Source organism: Sorex fumeus, unplaced genomic scaffold (assembly GCF_029834395.1).
Source record: "Sorex fumeus unplaced genomic scaffold, SorFum_2.1 ptg000007l, whole genome shotgun sequence".
NCBI lineage: Eukaryota > Metazoa > Chordata > Mammalia > Eulipotyphla > Soricidae > Sorex > Sorex fumeus.
Window position 1 is genome coordinate 46686920 of NW_026606064.1, and position 15256 is coordinate 46702175.

The 15256-nt window shown below is 41.0% G+C and overlaps 1 protein-coding gene across 1 annotated transcript in view; it reads right to left on the bottom strand.

The window, feature by feature from the left end:
• The window catches only part of SMYD3 (SET and MYND domain containing 3), an 853166-nt gene that overhangs the window by 651637 nt on the left and 186273 nt on the right, over nucleotides 1-15256 (bottom strand). The window contains exon 3 of the mRNA XM_056133094.1: nucleotides 2066-2173. Coding sequence (XP_055989069.1) covers nucleotides 2066-2173 — 108 coding nt within the window. The remainder of the gene's footprint in view (nucleotides 1-2065; nucleotides 2174-15256) is intronic.

Below are 15256 nucleotides of genomic sequence, written 5' to 3' on the forward strand. Positions count from 1 at the left end.
TACAAAAACAATATCCATTTGGTATCCCAAAGCCATTTTTCAAATCAAAGATATATGTGCTCCAGATCCACGCCAGGCTGAGACTAACCCAGGGCACCCCAGAATGGGGTGGGTGAGCCCTCTACGTGCCCAAACAAGAGTACCAGCAGCCGAAAACTCCACACTCCAATCATTAACAAGAGTATCTCGCCACACAGCAGAGTCTGGCAGAGCCATATTCATGACAGACTTGGGATGAGCCTCATCCAGAAATCAATCTGTTGAAAAAGTTGTGTATACAAGTTTTGAGACTGAAATCTCCAGGCTCTCACAGAGTCAGGGTTAGGTGACCTAACCCCATCCCCCTGTTCTTCCCAGAGCCTTACAGTCATGCTACCCATGAACTGCCAGAGGCACTCCACCACTGATATACCAGGAGTAGCACACCACTTTGGATAGGATGTAAAGTAGAAGGCAACCAATCTCGAGTAAGACAATATAACACACAAGGCTCAACCTGTAACAACAGGTTAGTAATCTCTTACACAAGGTCTTAATAGCTCCAGGATGAGATGCAAACATCTTCACACACTTTCTTCTAAGGAAATCTTTTTTGATTCTTTTTAGTGAATTATTCATAACAAGCAATACAAAATAAAATATTTAGGGCTTGCTATTGGGGCAGGCTTGGGTGGTGGTTGAAATAAATGAAAATAATGGTGGTGGGAAGGTGCAATGGTGGTGGATTTGGTGGTGGAATATTGGATGTAATAAATCATCATGAACAACTTAATGAAAATAAAATATTTTTAAATAAAGATATAATTCACATCCAACATTTGTATTGGTTTTAAATATATCATCCTGCTTTACATTCTTTTTTTTTTCTTTTTGGGTCATACCCAGCGTTGCACAGGGGTTACTCCTGGTTCTGCACTCAGGAATTACTCCTGGTGGTGCTCAAGCAACCATATGGGATGCTGGGAATTGAACCTGGGTCAGCCATGTGCAAGGCAAATACCCTACCCTCTATGCTATCACTGGAGTGCCAACCCCCACATTCTTAAAATTCTCTATAAAATGTCATGATCAAAAAGAGCTAATAAACAACAGGATAGAGCATATCTAGAGTTGACAAAAACTTGAGAGACATTCATGAGAAAGCCTGGTCAAAACACAAAAATCTGTAAAGTATAACCAGAGAGATTTTAAAGAATAAATTATTTTGGTAGAAGCAAAAAAGGACTGAAGAAACAATTTCAATGACTCCTATTACATATATATGTATATATATATGGGCTGGAGCAATAGCACAGCAGGTAGGGCATTTGCCTTGCATGTGGCTGACCCAAGTTCAATTCCTCCATCCCTCTCCAAGAGCCCAGCAAGCTATCAAGGGTATCCCACCCACACGGCCGAGCCTGACAAGCTCCCTGTGGAGTATTCAATATGCCAAAAAAGAGTAACAAGTCTCACTTTATGTTCCTGGAGCAAGCAGGTGCCATTGGGCTATTCTAGCACGCGACAAGGAAGAACGAAGATGTTACTGGTGTCCGCTCAAGCAAATCGATGAACAATGGGATGACAATGCTACAGTGCTATGTGTGTGTATGTATGTGTGTGTGTATATATATATATATGTAACTATATACATATATATTATAGGAGTTTTATTTATATTTATGGATAAGCATTCTTTCATGTAAGATTATCACCGAATCAAAACCTTACCTGAGAATGCCTTCAAGAACAAGTATTCCTGCCCTGTACATAAGTTCACAATAGAAAAGTGATCAGGCAATGTAATCACCATAACTAATATCACATGCCCCAACTATGGGTCCTTATATCTTAGTTCCCAAGTACTTACAAGACCTTTCTTCAAAGAGGGGCTATGAACTTTATCACTGCACTGATGCTGTACTTCAGAGTAAAAAAAGTTTTGTCTTAAAATACTCTCTGGAGTATAGTCCATCTTCTACCTTAGTTCAGGTCTAAATTCATCCTTAAATATGAATAATACATGCAACTGCAAGTTCTTTTGTTAAATTACAACTCAAACATATTTCACAAGTTTTATACTCACAAGTCTGAAAACAACTCTGCCAAGAAGTCGGACAGAGTCTGGAGGATATCTAGGTTTGCAGCTTTTAAGGCATTTGCATTCCCGCTTATGGTCCTGCCAAGCTTTTTTCTGTGAAGACAAAAAAGGGGAAGGCATAAGATATAAAAATATAACTTTCATCTACACTGATTTTGGATGCTGAAAATCATTAGCATTTGGTTAATTAAGTAGCATGCATCCAACAGCAAACTAGAAAGAGAAAGCAAAATTCTAATACTTTCAATGGTAATTGCAATCTTTGCCAACTTTGCAATTACCAGGCACAAATATTAAGAACCACTGTTTTACCTCTGTCCTTTAATTTGCCCCCTGGTGATTAACTGGCTACTGGAGTCCAAAGAAAGACTTATTATGGCATACTTAATAATTCATAAGATAGATCTTTACCTGACTACATAGAATTCAATAATAGACTGTGATTTTGAATACAGAAAGAAACTATCACTCAAAATTAGATAATAAAACACATGGCTCAGGAACATCAAACTCGACCATATAACCTTCTTAATAACAGTGCCATTATAATAGGTATAGAACTCTCAGGAGAGTGAACATATTGGGGGAAAAATACAAATTCTTTTTGTTTTTGAAGATACCCAATAGAAAGGAGCTTTTAGCTAAAATAACTAGTTTTACTAGCTTTACCAAGTAGTAAAATAAAATAAAATAGTTTTCAGCTAAAATGACCAACTATCTAGTTTGTCCAGAACTGCCTTGGTTTACTTGTTTTCCTAATGAAGAATGTCCCTTGTTGCTCTGAAAAATATCTGATTAAGATAAATGATCCATTAACTCAACAGCGATTTTAGCCACAATCTGCTTTGGTTCAAAAGACAGAGAATCAGCCATCCCAACATTAGGGGTAAAAGAACAATAGGAAAGGAAATTGAGGTCTGAGAGATAGTAAAGATGAGTAGCCTCTGGCTTGCATGCTAGTGACCAGGTTTGATCTACTGCACTGGATACAGTTCCCTAGAACCCACCAGGAGTGATTCTTGCAAGAAGTAATCCCTAGGCACAGAGCAGGAGTAAGCCCTGAATACAACCAGGTCTAGCCCCAAGACAATAAACAAATAAATGGAAAAGGCATCATATCTTGAGTCTTGAGTTAGAAATATAACAATCCCCTTTACATGCGATTGCTTCTATGTGAAATAAAACTGCTCAGCATAATGTCAAAACTCATAAAACCTGCTTCACACCTTATGGCTTTTTAAAAATCCTTGCAAGAGAGCCCCTCTCGATAGACATAGAAAGATCGCATTCATCTGGGGAATATAAAGAAACAAAATATGAGATTAATACCCAAGAATAGCTGACATCAACACCAGGAGGATTACTCCATAGCTTAGAGGCCAGCCGGGCATTATAGGGGAAAGGGCAGCTCAGATAGAGAAGGGAGCACCAAACAAAGGGTGTTTGGAGGATCCTCCCAGGAGGGGAGATGCATATTGAAAGTAGACTATGGACTGAACATGTTTGCCACTCAAAGCCTCTTTTGCAGACCACAACACCCAAAAGGAGAGAGAGAACACAGGGGATTGCCCTGCCACAGAGGCAGGGTGAGATGGGAGGGATGGGGGTGGGAGGGATATTATCCATGGTGGTGGAAAACGGGCACTGGTGGAGGGATGGGTATTTGATCATTGTATAATCGAAACCCAAGCACAAAAAATTGTAAATCTACAACTGTACCTCATGGTGTGTCACTAAAAATAATAATAAAAAAATCATGCATTAAAAAAAAAGAGAGCCCCTCTCTTTTCCACTGACAGCATAAAAATAGAGCATAACCGAACATTTCCAAAGAACGGCAGCTGCTCTGTCTCGTGACTCAGGTACAAGTTAAAGACAGCATTTTGTTCTACAAGACTGTCCAGGTTAAGTTGGCACCTGAAGACTAGGTCTCTTTGAAACTTTTTCCTAGAAACCCAGTTTTTGGCAGACAATGTTTATCAGGGGTAGTTACTTCTAATTATTCCTTTGCATCCACTGTAGCAACTGTCTTCATGTAATACTTATCATGTTCTTCGTACTTATACTTCACTTACCTTCTAATCACAACTGAATTATTTCAAAGAAAAGATGTATGTGGAATGAGGTTGTAAAATCAGAAACAGAAAAATGTCATAATGAGGGGAAAATTCCTCTAGCATTTGTACAGTCCTGTAGCATGTATCAGGCACATGAGTAACCAAGTCACAGAATATTTTTCATTTGACTTTCACAATAATGGGAATGGTTGATATCATTTTACATTAAAGATGAACAAAGTAAGACTCAAGAGCTGGGCTCAAACTACCAAAAAAAAAAAACTAAACACAAAAGGGAACAGTAAAAATTCTTAGTTTGCTAAACATGAGAACTAAGCAATTACCATGTATTATATTTATTTGAGTTGCCTTACAGGCAAGGCAAGAAAGATAGCATAATGGTTTATATAATTCTCATTTGACAGAAAAGAAAAACACATAGCTTTACCAAGTAGTAAATCACATAAGGAATTCATTACAAGAATGCTAATCAACATACTGGACCTTCCACAATAGTTTACAAGCATAATGGCATTTTATACAGCCATTTTTAATGTCAATGCTCACTTAGAGCTACATTACCAAAATATAACTGTGAAAGAAAATGCTTCTATTGTTCGGAAGATGAGTCTCAAACTAGCAAGGAACAATTATTGACAAATGTGTAAGATGCCTAGAAATTATACATAGCTCCATGCTGGGCCCAAGCACCACTGGCTTTCATCCTTCCCCCCACACACATAGAATACGTATGACTCCACTGCCATATGTTTGATGTGTAAAGACTGCTTAGAAATCCAAACGATGTTTAGTTCACTAGAAGTTCTAAAAAGCTCTCATCTTGGAAACTTGTATAAATTATTTAAAACAAAAAATCCTCTAATTGTTATTGTCATTCTTTGGGGAATTCGGTTGCTACACATTGACTCGGATATTCCTATACATTTTCTTTCCTTCGTCTGTTCTGTGAATGAAGGTGGGCTAAGAATACAAATTCACAGTCACTTGTATATAAATTACATAAATTAGAGTGCTAATGTTCTTGATGACTGACTAATGAGAAAACCATAATTTTGGTGGAAGATTTTTCATTTGGCATTAAATGTTGAGAAGTCTGACAGATGCCCTCAGTGTGGGGGAAGAATATGCCACACCGTGTCAATGTGCTTCTGAGAACGCACCTTTTGGCTCTATTCAGATCCTTAGTAAGAACCCAGATGCAAAACAGATTGCACCCAGTCAAATAAAAACAAAAATCCCTTCCTTCCTTCCTTCCTTCCTTCCTTCCTTCCTTCCTTCCTTCCTCCCTCCCTCCCTCCCTTCCTCCGTCCCTCCCTCCTTCTTTCCTTGTTTTGTTTGGGGACTGCACCCAAAGGAACTTACTCCTGGCTCTGCACTCAGGGATAGCTACTGCTGGTATTCCAGGAAACATATGTGGTACCAAGGGATTGAATCAGGGTTAGCTATGTGCAGGGCAAATGCCTTATCTGCTCTACTTTTCTTGACTCTGGCCGTTGGTATTAAAAATCTTAAGAGAAAATTTCAATCAATGCTTCACCACAGGAGATGATTCATAATTCCTTTGTCAAAATTACTTGCAATTTTCAGCAGCTCAGTCCCCTGGAAGCTCACCAGAGTGAAGCAAGAATAAAATGTGGCCCAAGGGAAAGAACTAATTGATCAGTTCAATGACAATATTCAGAACTAAACATCCAAATTTTGGAGAATTCCTACTAAAACTACTTTAGTGCTTAAAATAATTAATATTGAGCTCTTATTTCTCAATAATAACTAGGAACTAGACAAATGTTTCTCGAGGCTATTCCTAGATCAAGATACAAGAAAAGATTAAACAACATATCATATTTTCCCTTTCACTTCTGTAAAAAAAAGATGTTCATTCTTTCCATTTAAAAACCAAATCAGGGTCCAGAGATGGTTCAATGAACTGAGCACATGATTTATATGTAGAGGCCTGGGTTTGAACCTCTGCACCACATGGTCCCCTAAATACCACTGGAAGCAATACCCAAGCACTTCTAGATATGGTCCAAAAGTCAAAAAAAAAATTTAATTGAAAAATTAATAGATGCCAAATAATTTTATTTAGTAATAAATATAGAAAACTATCATATCAGTGAACTGTTCTGTAACATCGCACCAATGTTACAACAGTCTATCTTACCATGCTATCAAAAGCCATGTCTTTAAAATGTGAAATATTAAGATTTATTACTCAGCTTCACTCTCCACATTTTACCATATAGCTTGCTGAAGTAAGCTTACCAGATAATGAGCTCTTAAACAACTACACTGGATCTGAAGTAAAACCTCACAATCACACAATGATACTAGGTATTATCTTCACTCTACAACTTTAACCTTGGTATAGACCTCAAGGGCACATGGTCAATCTGTCAGTTTCTCAAAGACAACCTTCTTGATTTACTTTTGCCTATTTTCTTCTACTACTACAAATAAAGGATATAATTAAGATTTTGTTCATAATACCAGCTGCAATGTTTTCTGTTCTCACAGTAGAAAATCAACAACAATGTACAATAACCACAAATTACCATGGGAGCCAAAGGAAATTAAAACATTACATTAAGAAAAAAAGATAACGGGAGGAAAGACTTTTAGAAAGGAAAAACCAGAGAAAAAGAAGATGAATATGACTCTATGTGTTAGGACATGCATGACTCAAAACCAACTTGAGTCTATATATTTCCATAAGCTGCATGAAATATAAACCAATAGAAACAGTCATTCTCAGTGGGGTTAATCCAAATCCTGAGGATTATTCAGCAATATTTTATTTGTGACAATGCCTGCGGGACATTACTGGCATGTAGTTCTCAAGAAAAAGATATCAAATATCCTATTTCCCATACAATAAAAATTGTTCCAAATTCAATACAACTATCAAATATCCTATTAGTTTATGAAGGTGACAAGTTTATTTATAGTTACCTAAATATAAAATTAAACTTCCTTTTTTTGACAGTAGGGAGCATCCCAAATAGTACTAAGGGGCCCATTGGGTGCCAATTCTCAACCCCCAGGTTTCAAGCATACCAGGTATGTGCTCCAGCACTTTGCCCTATCTCCAGCCCCCTAAGTCTCTCCTGATTTATAAAACAAAGAGTTTGCTTCTCCATAATCCAAAACACTGAATTTGTAGATTTAAAAAGGAAAGAATAGGGACTGGAGAAATAGTACAGTGGGTAAAGCTCTTGTCTTACGAAACCTTTAGCTAAAATTATTCAAAATAGCTGGAGGGCCCCACAGCTCCCAGAGAATTCTCCGGGCCCCATCCAACCTCTGATTCCGAAAGCCATGCCCACAACCCGCCCTCAGCGCCATCTTACAGCACACAGCAGTGAAGAAAAAACCAGCTAGAGGGCTCCAGAGCTCTCGGAGAATTCTCTGGGCCCCATCCAGAGCCGGTATCACTGGGAGGTCCCTGATGGGGTAGGTGCTGTCTCACCGCCTTCTCCAGATGGAATCCTGGCGTCCATGAGCTTCTACAAGCATGGCTCTGGCATGCAGGTACCAGGACTTTTTAACGAATTGCAATGGGGTCGCCCTGGCTCCCAGACAACCTCTGATTCCAGGAGTCACGCCCACAATCCGCCCCCAGCATCATCTTACAGCACATAGCAGCAAAGAAAAAACTGGCTGGAGGGCCCCACAGCTCCCAGAGAATGCTCCAAGCCCCATCCAGAGCCGATATCACCAGGAGGTCCCCAATGGGGTAGGTGCTGTCTCACCGCCTTCTCCAGATGAAATCCCAGTGACCATGAGCTTCTACAAGCATGGCTCTGGCATGCAGGTACCAGGATTTTTTTTCCGAACTGCAATGGGGCCGCCCTGGCTCTCAGACAACCTCTGATTCTGGAAGTCATGCCCACAACCCGCCCCCAGCGCCATCTTACAGCACACAGCAGTGAAGAAAAAAAACAGCTGGAGCGCCCCACAGCTCCCAGAGAATTCTCCAGGCCCCATCCAGAGCCGATATCACCAGGAGGTCCCTGATGGGGTAGGTGCTGTCTTGCCGCCTTCTCCAGATGGAATCCCGGCGACCATAAGCTTCTACAACCATGGCTCTGGCATGCGGGTACCAGGACTATTTTCTGAACTGCGTGGCCACTTATGCGGCCACATTACATTTTCTGATATGCAAAGTGATCAGTGGAAAGTAAATAATCTAGAATTTGTCCCTGAAAATTAGGCTTGAGTGGTGGTCAGAAAATCTGACCAAAAGATAATGCCCAACCAAAATACATCTGGATTGTGTATTTAACTATGGTGCTATGCCGCCCTGTGAAAGGAAGAGTATCTGTCCCTCCGCCTGCCCCCTATGCAGTGGCGACATGGTGGCCTGCATCTTTTAGAGCCTAATGAATAGCCAGGTATGAGACTGCACTGACAAGCCATGGGGCTTCATGGGATGGCGGTGGAATCGGCCCTGCTCCCCGCCATGACAATGTTCTGGGTTGCCATCCTCAAACGCCTCATCTGGCTTCTGACCGACCATGATCCCACAGGCACACATACCAATCTCAGAACACAGGGGCTTCTGGCAGTAATCCCTCTAGGTTTATTACTAAAATATCAGAAATCCCAATTTGCATGGCCGCTATTGTGGCCACAAGACATCATATGCTCTTCAAATTTGCAATAGAAAACAAATTTTCTAATGCTACCTTTGTGGCAGGTCTGAATGTTGGGGAAAATTTCAAATAACAATGTATGTTGGATCTTTTGTCATAATATTGAATGTGATAAACAAAGAGAGAGTAAAGTGGAAATATGCCACACAGGCGGGGGGTGGGTGGGAGGGGGGTATAATGGGGTTCTTGGTTGTGGAAAATGCACTGGTGAAGGGGTGGGTGTTTGATCATTGTATGAGAGACCGAGACTGGAACTGAAAGGCGTTGTGACTATTTAATAAATAAATGAATTTTAAAAAGAAGAAAAGAAAAATATTCAAAATACTTCATAAAGGGGCCAGAGGTAAGAGGTCAATAAGTCTAACTCATGCTTTGCATGTAGAAGTCCAGCGTTTGATTCTAGTACTACATGATTTCTGAGAACCAAACTAGACATAATCCTTGAACATTGTTGCGATGTCCTCCCTAAAAAACAAAAATAAATAAAAATGTTTTTGAAAACTACCCTGCCGCCAACATACTCCAGGATGCTTTCTGGACTGCACAGCCATATTGCAGCTGCATGACACATCAAAAAACACTTAATACAAGATTACCGCACCATATTTGATTGCGTTGAAATATGGTTTGAACCATGGGAACACCTGCAAGGATGATTAGAGGCCGCCCTAAAAGCCTCTATCCCTCTCGGAGAGCCTGGAAAGCTACTGAGAGTGTTCCACCCACACGGCAGAGCCTGGCAAGCTATCCATGGTGTATTCTATATGCCAAAACCAGTAAATACAATGGGTCTCATTCCCCTGACCCTGAAAGAGCCACCAATATGGCAGTGTTAAGAAGGATGAGGAAGGAGAGGCTGATAAAATCTAGGCTGCCACAATGAAGAAAGACAAAAATCACTGTCTGTACTTTCAATGCACATATGCTGGAATCGGATGCATCCACAGAGGACCTGATGGTGCAAGCGTGAAAGATTAAGTACGACATCACTGGTCTAACCAAGATGAGAAGGCATCAATCACATCATGCCATTTTCGACACTGGGGAAGAACACTTCCGAACATGCAACAAAAGAGGCGTTGGCAGTGTCGGTGTCCTTGTCAACATGAACATGGTCATAAACATTATTAATTTGAGTGCCTAACACCCTGAATCAGACAATTACACTTGAATAGATGTGGCTCACTGCCGGCAGTTTCTATCTTCGTTGTGTATGCACCAACATCCAATTATGATGAAGGAGAAATTAAGAAGTTTTACATAAAGCTGGAGAAGTTCTATAAAGAAGACCACACCTTCTACAAGATCATTGTCGGTGATTTTAATGCCAAGATAGGACCGAGAAGATCAGCCAAAGAACTCCATATCGGGACCCATGGCCTAGAATGGAACGAACAGAGTGAGAGACTGTCCGCGTTCATCATGTCAAGCAAGACTATCCATGGTAACTCACATGGGAATCTCCTGGTGAACGGTTCCACAATGAAACTGACCACGGTTTTGACTGACCGAAGTTGCTGCTATCCCAAATTTCCAAATGGGATCGAACCACCGTCTCCATTGTGCAAAATTCTACTTCACAGAGCGGGGAGAAAGGGCTGTAAACTTTAAGAAGAGAACTACCTGAACGACCATCAACTGGGAGCTCTTTGGCACTATTTCGGAAACATGGGAAGATGCCATCATTGACAACATTGACGAGGAATATGATCAACTGGTTCAGCACCTCCATGATTGTGTGAAGAACACCAAGAGAGAGACAGCCACAAAAAGACATCTGTCTTCAAAAACTCTCGAGCTCATTTGCCAACGTGGCTTGGCGCATGCCTCAGGCAACCGCAAGTGAACGTCCAAGCTCGCAAAGCATTGCACAGAAGCGATAAAGGAAGACCTCAAAGAGATAAGAGCAGGAGTGCTGGCAGATGCGGCAGAAGCCAGGAAAAGCATTTGTAATGCTCGCCTGTCCTTTGCCAACTACAAGACCAAGATGACTGCCCTCCAATGTCCTGATGGATCTATCACATCTTCCAGAAGGGCAATGGAGAAGATTATCCATGACTTCTACTCGAATCTCTTTGATTGCCACGTCCACCTGCCCACATACAAATTCCGCAGGATGGATATGTCGTTCCCAACATCTCCTTTCCAAAATCTGACACGCCATTTTTTCAGTAAAAGAAGCAAACAGCACCCGGCCAAGACAAGGTCAGACCCGAATACCTGAAGAACCTGCCATCAGTACACATCAATACACTGGCTCAACTGTTCACACACTACCTGTCTGAATGCAAGGTTCCATCCCAATGGAAAACCAGCAGGACTGTACTACTGTACAAGAAGGGAGACATTCACAACATTGGCAACTATCACCTGATCTGACTGTTGTCTGTTGTCTACAAGCTGTTCACTCGAGTCATTCTGAATAGGATTGGCAGAACACTAGATGAAGGACAACCATGCAAGCAAGCCGGTTTCCAAAAAGGATTTAGCACAATCAACCATATCCACATGATACTCAAGCTCATTGAGGTTTCTCGGGACTTCAAGATGCCGCTCTGTCAAATGTTCATTGATTTAAAGAAGGCCTTTTATTCTGCTGAGACTGAAGCCATCATTGAGGCCCTAGCGAAACAGGGCATTCAATGTCAATACATCAGGATCCTCCATGAGCTGTATTGCGGATTCACTACCATGGTCTCACCATTCTACAGGAAGGTGATCACTGACGTAAAGAGAGAGGGTTTGGCAGGGTGATACCATTTCACTGAAACTCTTCAGTGCCACCCTCGAGAACGTCATGTGACAACTGGAATGAGAAAGAATGGGAGTGAAGATAGATGGTTGGCAACTACACCACCTCTGCTTCACTGATGACATCATTCTTATAACACCAAACATCAGCCAAGCAGCACAAATGCTAGCCGACTTCAACCATGAGTGTGGAAAGGTCAGACTACAGCTGAATCTCACAAAGACAATGTTTATGAGAAAAGGTCTCATTCCTGATGTTCCATTCACTTTCAACGGGACGACCATCTCTGAATGCAACAGTTATGTGTACCTAGGTCAAGAAGTCAACATGATGAATGACCTGGCACCTGAGTTATGCAGGAGAAAGAGAGCGGCCTGGAACGCCTTCAAGAGGATCAAAGAAATAGCTAAGAGGACGAAGAACCTCTGGCTCCAGGCACATCTCTTCAATTCCACTGTTCTTCTTGCATTATCATATGCCTCAGAGACCTGGGCCCTATGAAAACAGGATGAGAACACTATTTGGGTCTCCCAAAGAGGAATCAAAGAGCTATGCTTGAAGTATCACGCTTCACTCAAATGAGAGAAAGAATCCGGACTTCCAACCTCTGTCGATGGTCAAGATCAGGGATGCTGTCTTGTTTGCCAATGCATCAAAAATCAGATGGGCTGGTCACGTAATGGGATTTGGAGACGACCACTGGACTAGAGCCATTACCGACTGGATTCCACTGGATGTCAAAAGATCGTGTGGCCGCCCACCTATGAGATTGTCAGACTTCTTCGTCAAGACCCTGAATGATCCGTGTGAGGCTCTTTGTGTTCCTAGAACAAGCAGATGCCATTGGGCTACATTAGCATGTAACAGGGACAAATAGAGATGTTACTGGCACCCGCTCGAGCAAATTCATGAGTAACGGGATGTCAAGTTATCAAGTTTTTAAAAACTATTTCACAAAATCCTTTCACTACAAGTAATATCACTTGTAGTATGAGTTACCAATGTAACACATCTCTGGATCTCCCCTTTGTATTTCATGTCTCAAAGCAACTCTGTGAGTTGATATATGCAGGTATATGACTTGTTCATTACGTCTTCTACTTACACCTGAGCATATACACAGTAAAATACACATAGCTTTAATTTCATTTCTCCTTTATATTCCAGATATCATTGGACGATAGCTCAGTGGGTAGGGCATTTGTTTTGCACGTGGTAGACCCTGGTTCGATTCCTCTATCCCTCTCGGAGAGCCCGGCAAGCTACCAAGTATCCCTCCCGCATGGCAGAGCCTGGCAAGCTCCCCGTGGTGTATTTGATGTGCCAAAAACAGTTAACAAGTCTCACAATGGAAACGTTACTGGTGCCCTCTCGAGCAAATCGATGAACAACGGGAGGACAGTGCTACAGTGCTATTCCAGTTATGACTTAATAATGATAGTAATTTTGAAAAGGGCCAGAGCAATAGCACAGCAGGTAGGGCGTTTGCCTTGCACGCAGCCGACCAGCCACCCAGTTCAATTCCTCCGCCCCTCTGGGAGAGCCCAGTAAGCTACAGAGAGTATCTCACCTGAAAGGCAACGCCTGGCAAGGTACCCATGACATATTTGATATGCCAAACACAGTAACAAGTCTCACAATGTTACTGGGCCCGCTTGACCAAATCGATGAACAGGAGAACAGTGACCTGAAAGTCACAGTAATTTTGAAAATATGTAAATGGAGAGTCACTGTCCTCCCATTGTTCATCGATTTGCTCAAATGGGCCCAATAACATTTCCATTGTGAGACCTGTTGTTACTGTGTTTGGCATATCGAATACATCATGGGTAGCTTGCCAGGCTTTGCCCTGCAGGTGAGGTACTCTTAGTAGCTTGCTAGGCTCTCCGAGAGGAGCAAAGGAATCAAACTCGGGTTGGCCGTGTCAGCTACATGCAAGGCAAACGCCCTATCTGCTGTGATATCGCTCCAGCCCATGTAAATATATATGAGTATATATATGCATATATGCATATGTATTTCAAATACAAAGCCTGGGACTCAACCCAGAGATTCTGACACTGGAAATAAGACATAATTTGGTGTCTAGAATTGTTTTTAATCACTGTAAAATTCCTTGTTTTGTTAAGGGTGCAAAAACTATATGGCTAGACAAAATTATAAACAAAGTAATTATACATATAATAAGAAAAACAAATATACTACATATTCCTACATAAATAAACATTTTATAATATTGGGAGAGAAGTGCTTTTAACAATACAGAAAATCCATAAACCCAGAAGAAAAATATGTGAATATTAAACTACACAAAAATAAATAACTTTTAATATCTGGAAGAGAAAAATCTAATAACATAAATAAGGCAGAAACATAAAGAATAAGAAAACAAAATACTTTTGTGTAAACAATCATTTCGATACCAAAAATTGAGGGGTTAAACACAAAGAGAAAATTATGCCAAAAAGGAAAACTAAAACAAAAAATACAAATTACCTCAGATCAAAGAAAGGCTAACAGAAGGAACACAACATAGGTGAACCATTAGTTTTTGCTGTTGTTGTTGTTTGTTTGTTTTTCTTTTTGGGTCACATCCGGTGATCCACAGGGGTTATTTCTGGCTCTGCACTCAGGAATTACTCCTGGCGGTGCTGGGGGGACCATATGAGATGCTGGGAATCAAACCCGGGTCAGCCGCATGCAAGGCAAACCCTACCTGCTGTGCTATCAGTACAGTCCCCAAATCATTAGTTTTTGCAAAGATAAATAAAATGTCACTATTTAAAAATGTCTAGGTAGAGGGAATGGGCACTCTCTAGCCTTGCATTATAAAATCATGCTTCTCATCTTTCAAATTCACATTTGGTAGTAACAAAACTTGTAATGTGCATATTGTTGGCACAAAAGTATATTAAAATGTAATCAGTTATAATAAATTTATAGAAGGAAGATTAAGAAAACTCTTCATAGTGGCCCTGGAGCGTGGCTCAGTGATACAGAATTCGCCTGTCATACATGAGATCACAAGCGGACTCTAGGCACTGCCCCATATTGTCAAGCAGAGTCACAGAAACTGTCCTTATTGTCTCCAGCAGAATGATACATGCAAACTCCTGCAACCAAGTGTGTAACTCCCAGCAAACTTCACAACATGTGTATGACCCCTAACCATCACAACACCATAAGAACACTCATTGTATGACTGGAGAGATAGTACAAGAGTTGAGTCACTTGCCTTGATCCCTGGTATCCCATATAATTCCCTGCGCACAGAGCCAGGAGTAGGCCCTGAACAATGCTAAAGTGCGGGGACAGGGGGGTTTGTTGGGCCACACCACATTGCTCACCAAAAATTTTAAAAATGGGGAAAAAAATTAGAAATGTACTTAAAATACTGAAAATCTGTGAACAATTCATCCAAATTTGCTAGAAAATTATTTGATTTATAAAAACAAATATAACTCTTACATCTGTCAACTGGGATTCAGGCATCTCTTCATGCATGTAAAAACAAAATTATTACTAACTTTTTGTTCCGCTTTGGTGTTCACACTCATCAGTGCTCAGGGACTACTCATGGCTCAGGACTCAAGAATTGTTCCCAGTGAGTCAATGGACCACTGTAGCACTGAGAATCAAACATGGCTGTCCTCATGCCAAGCCCGGACCCCAGCCTGGTGAGCTCTTTCAA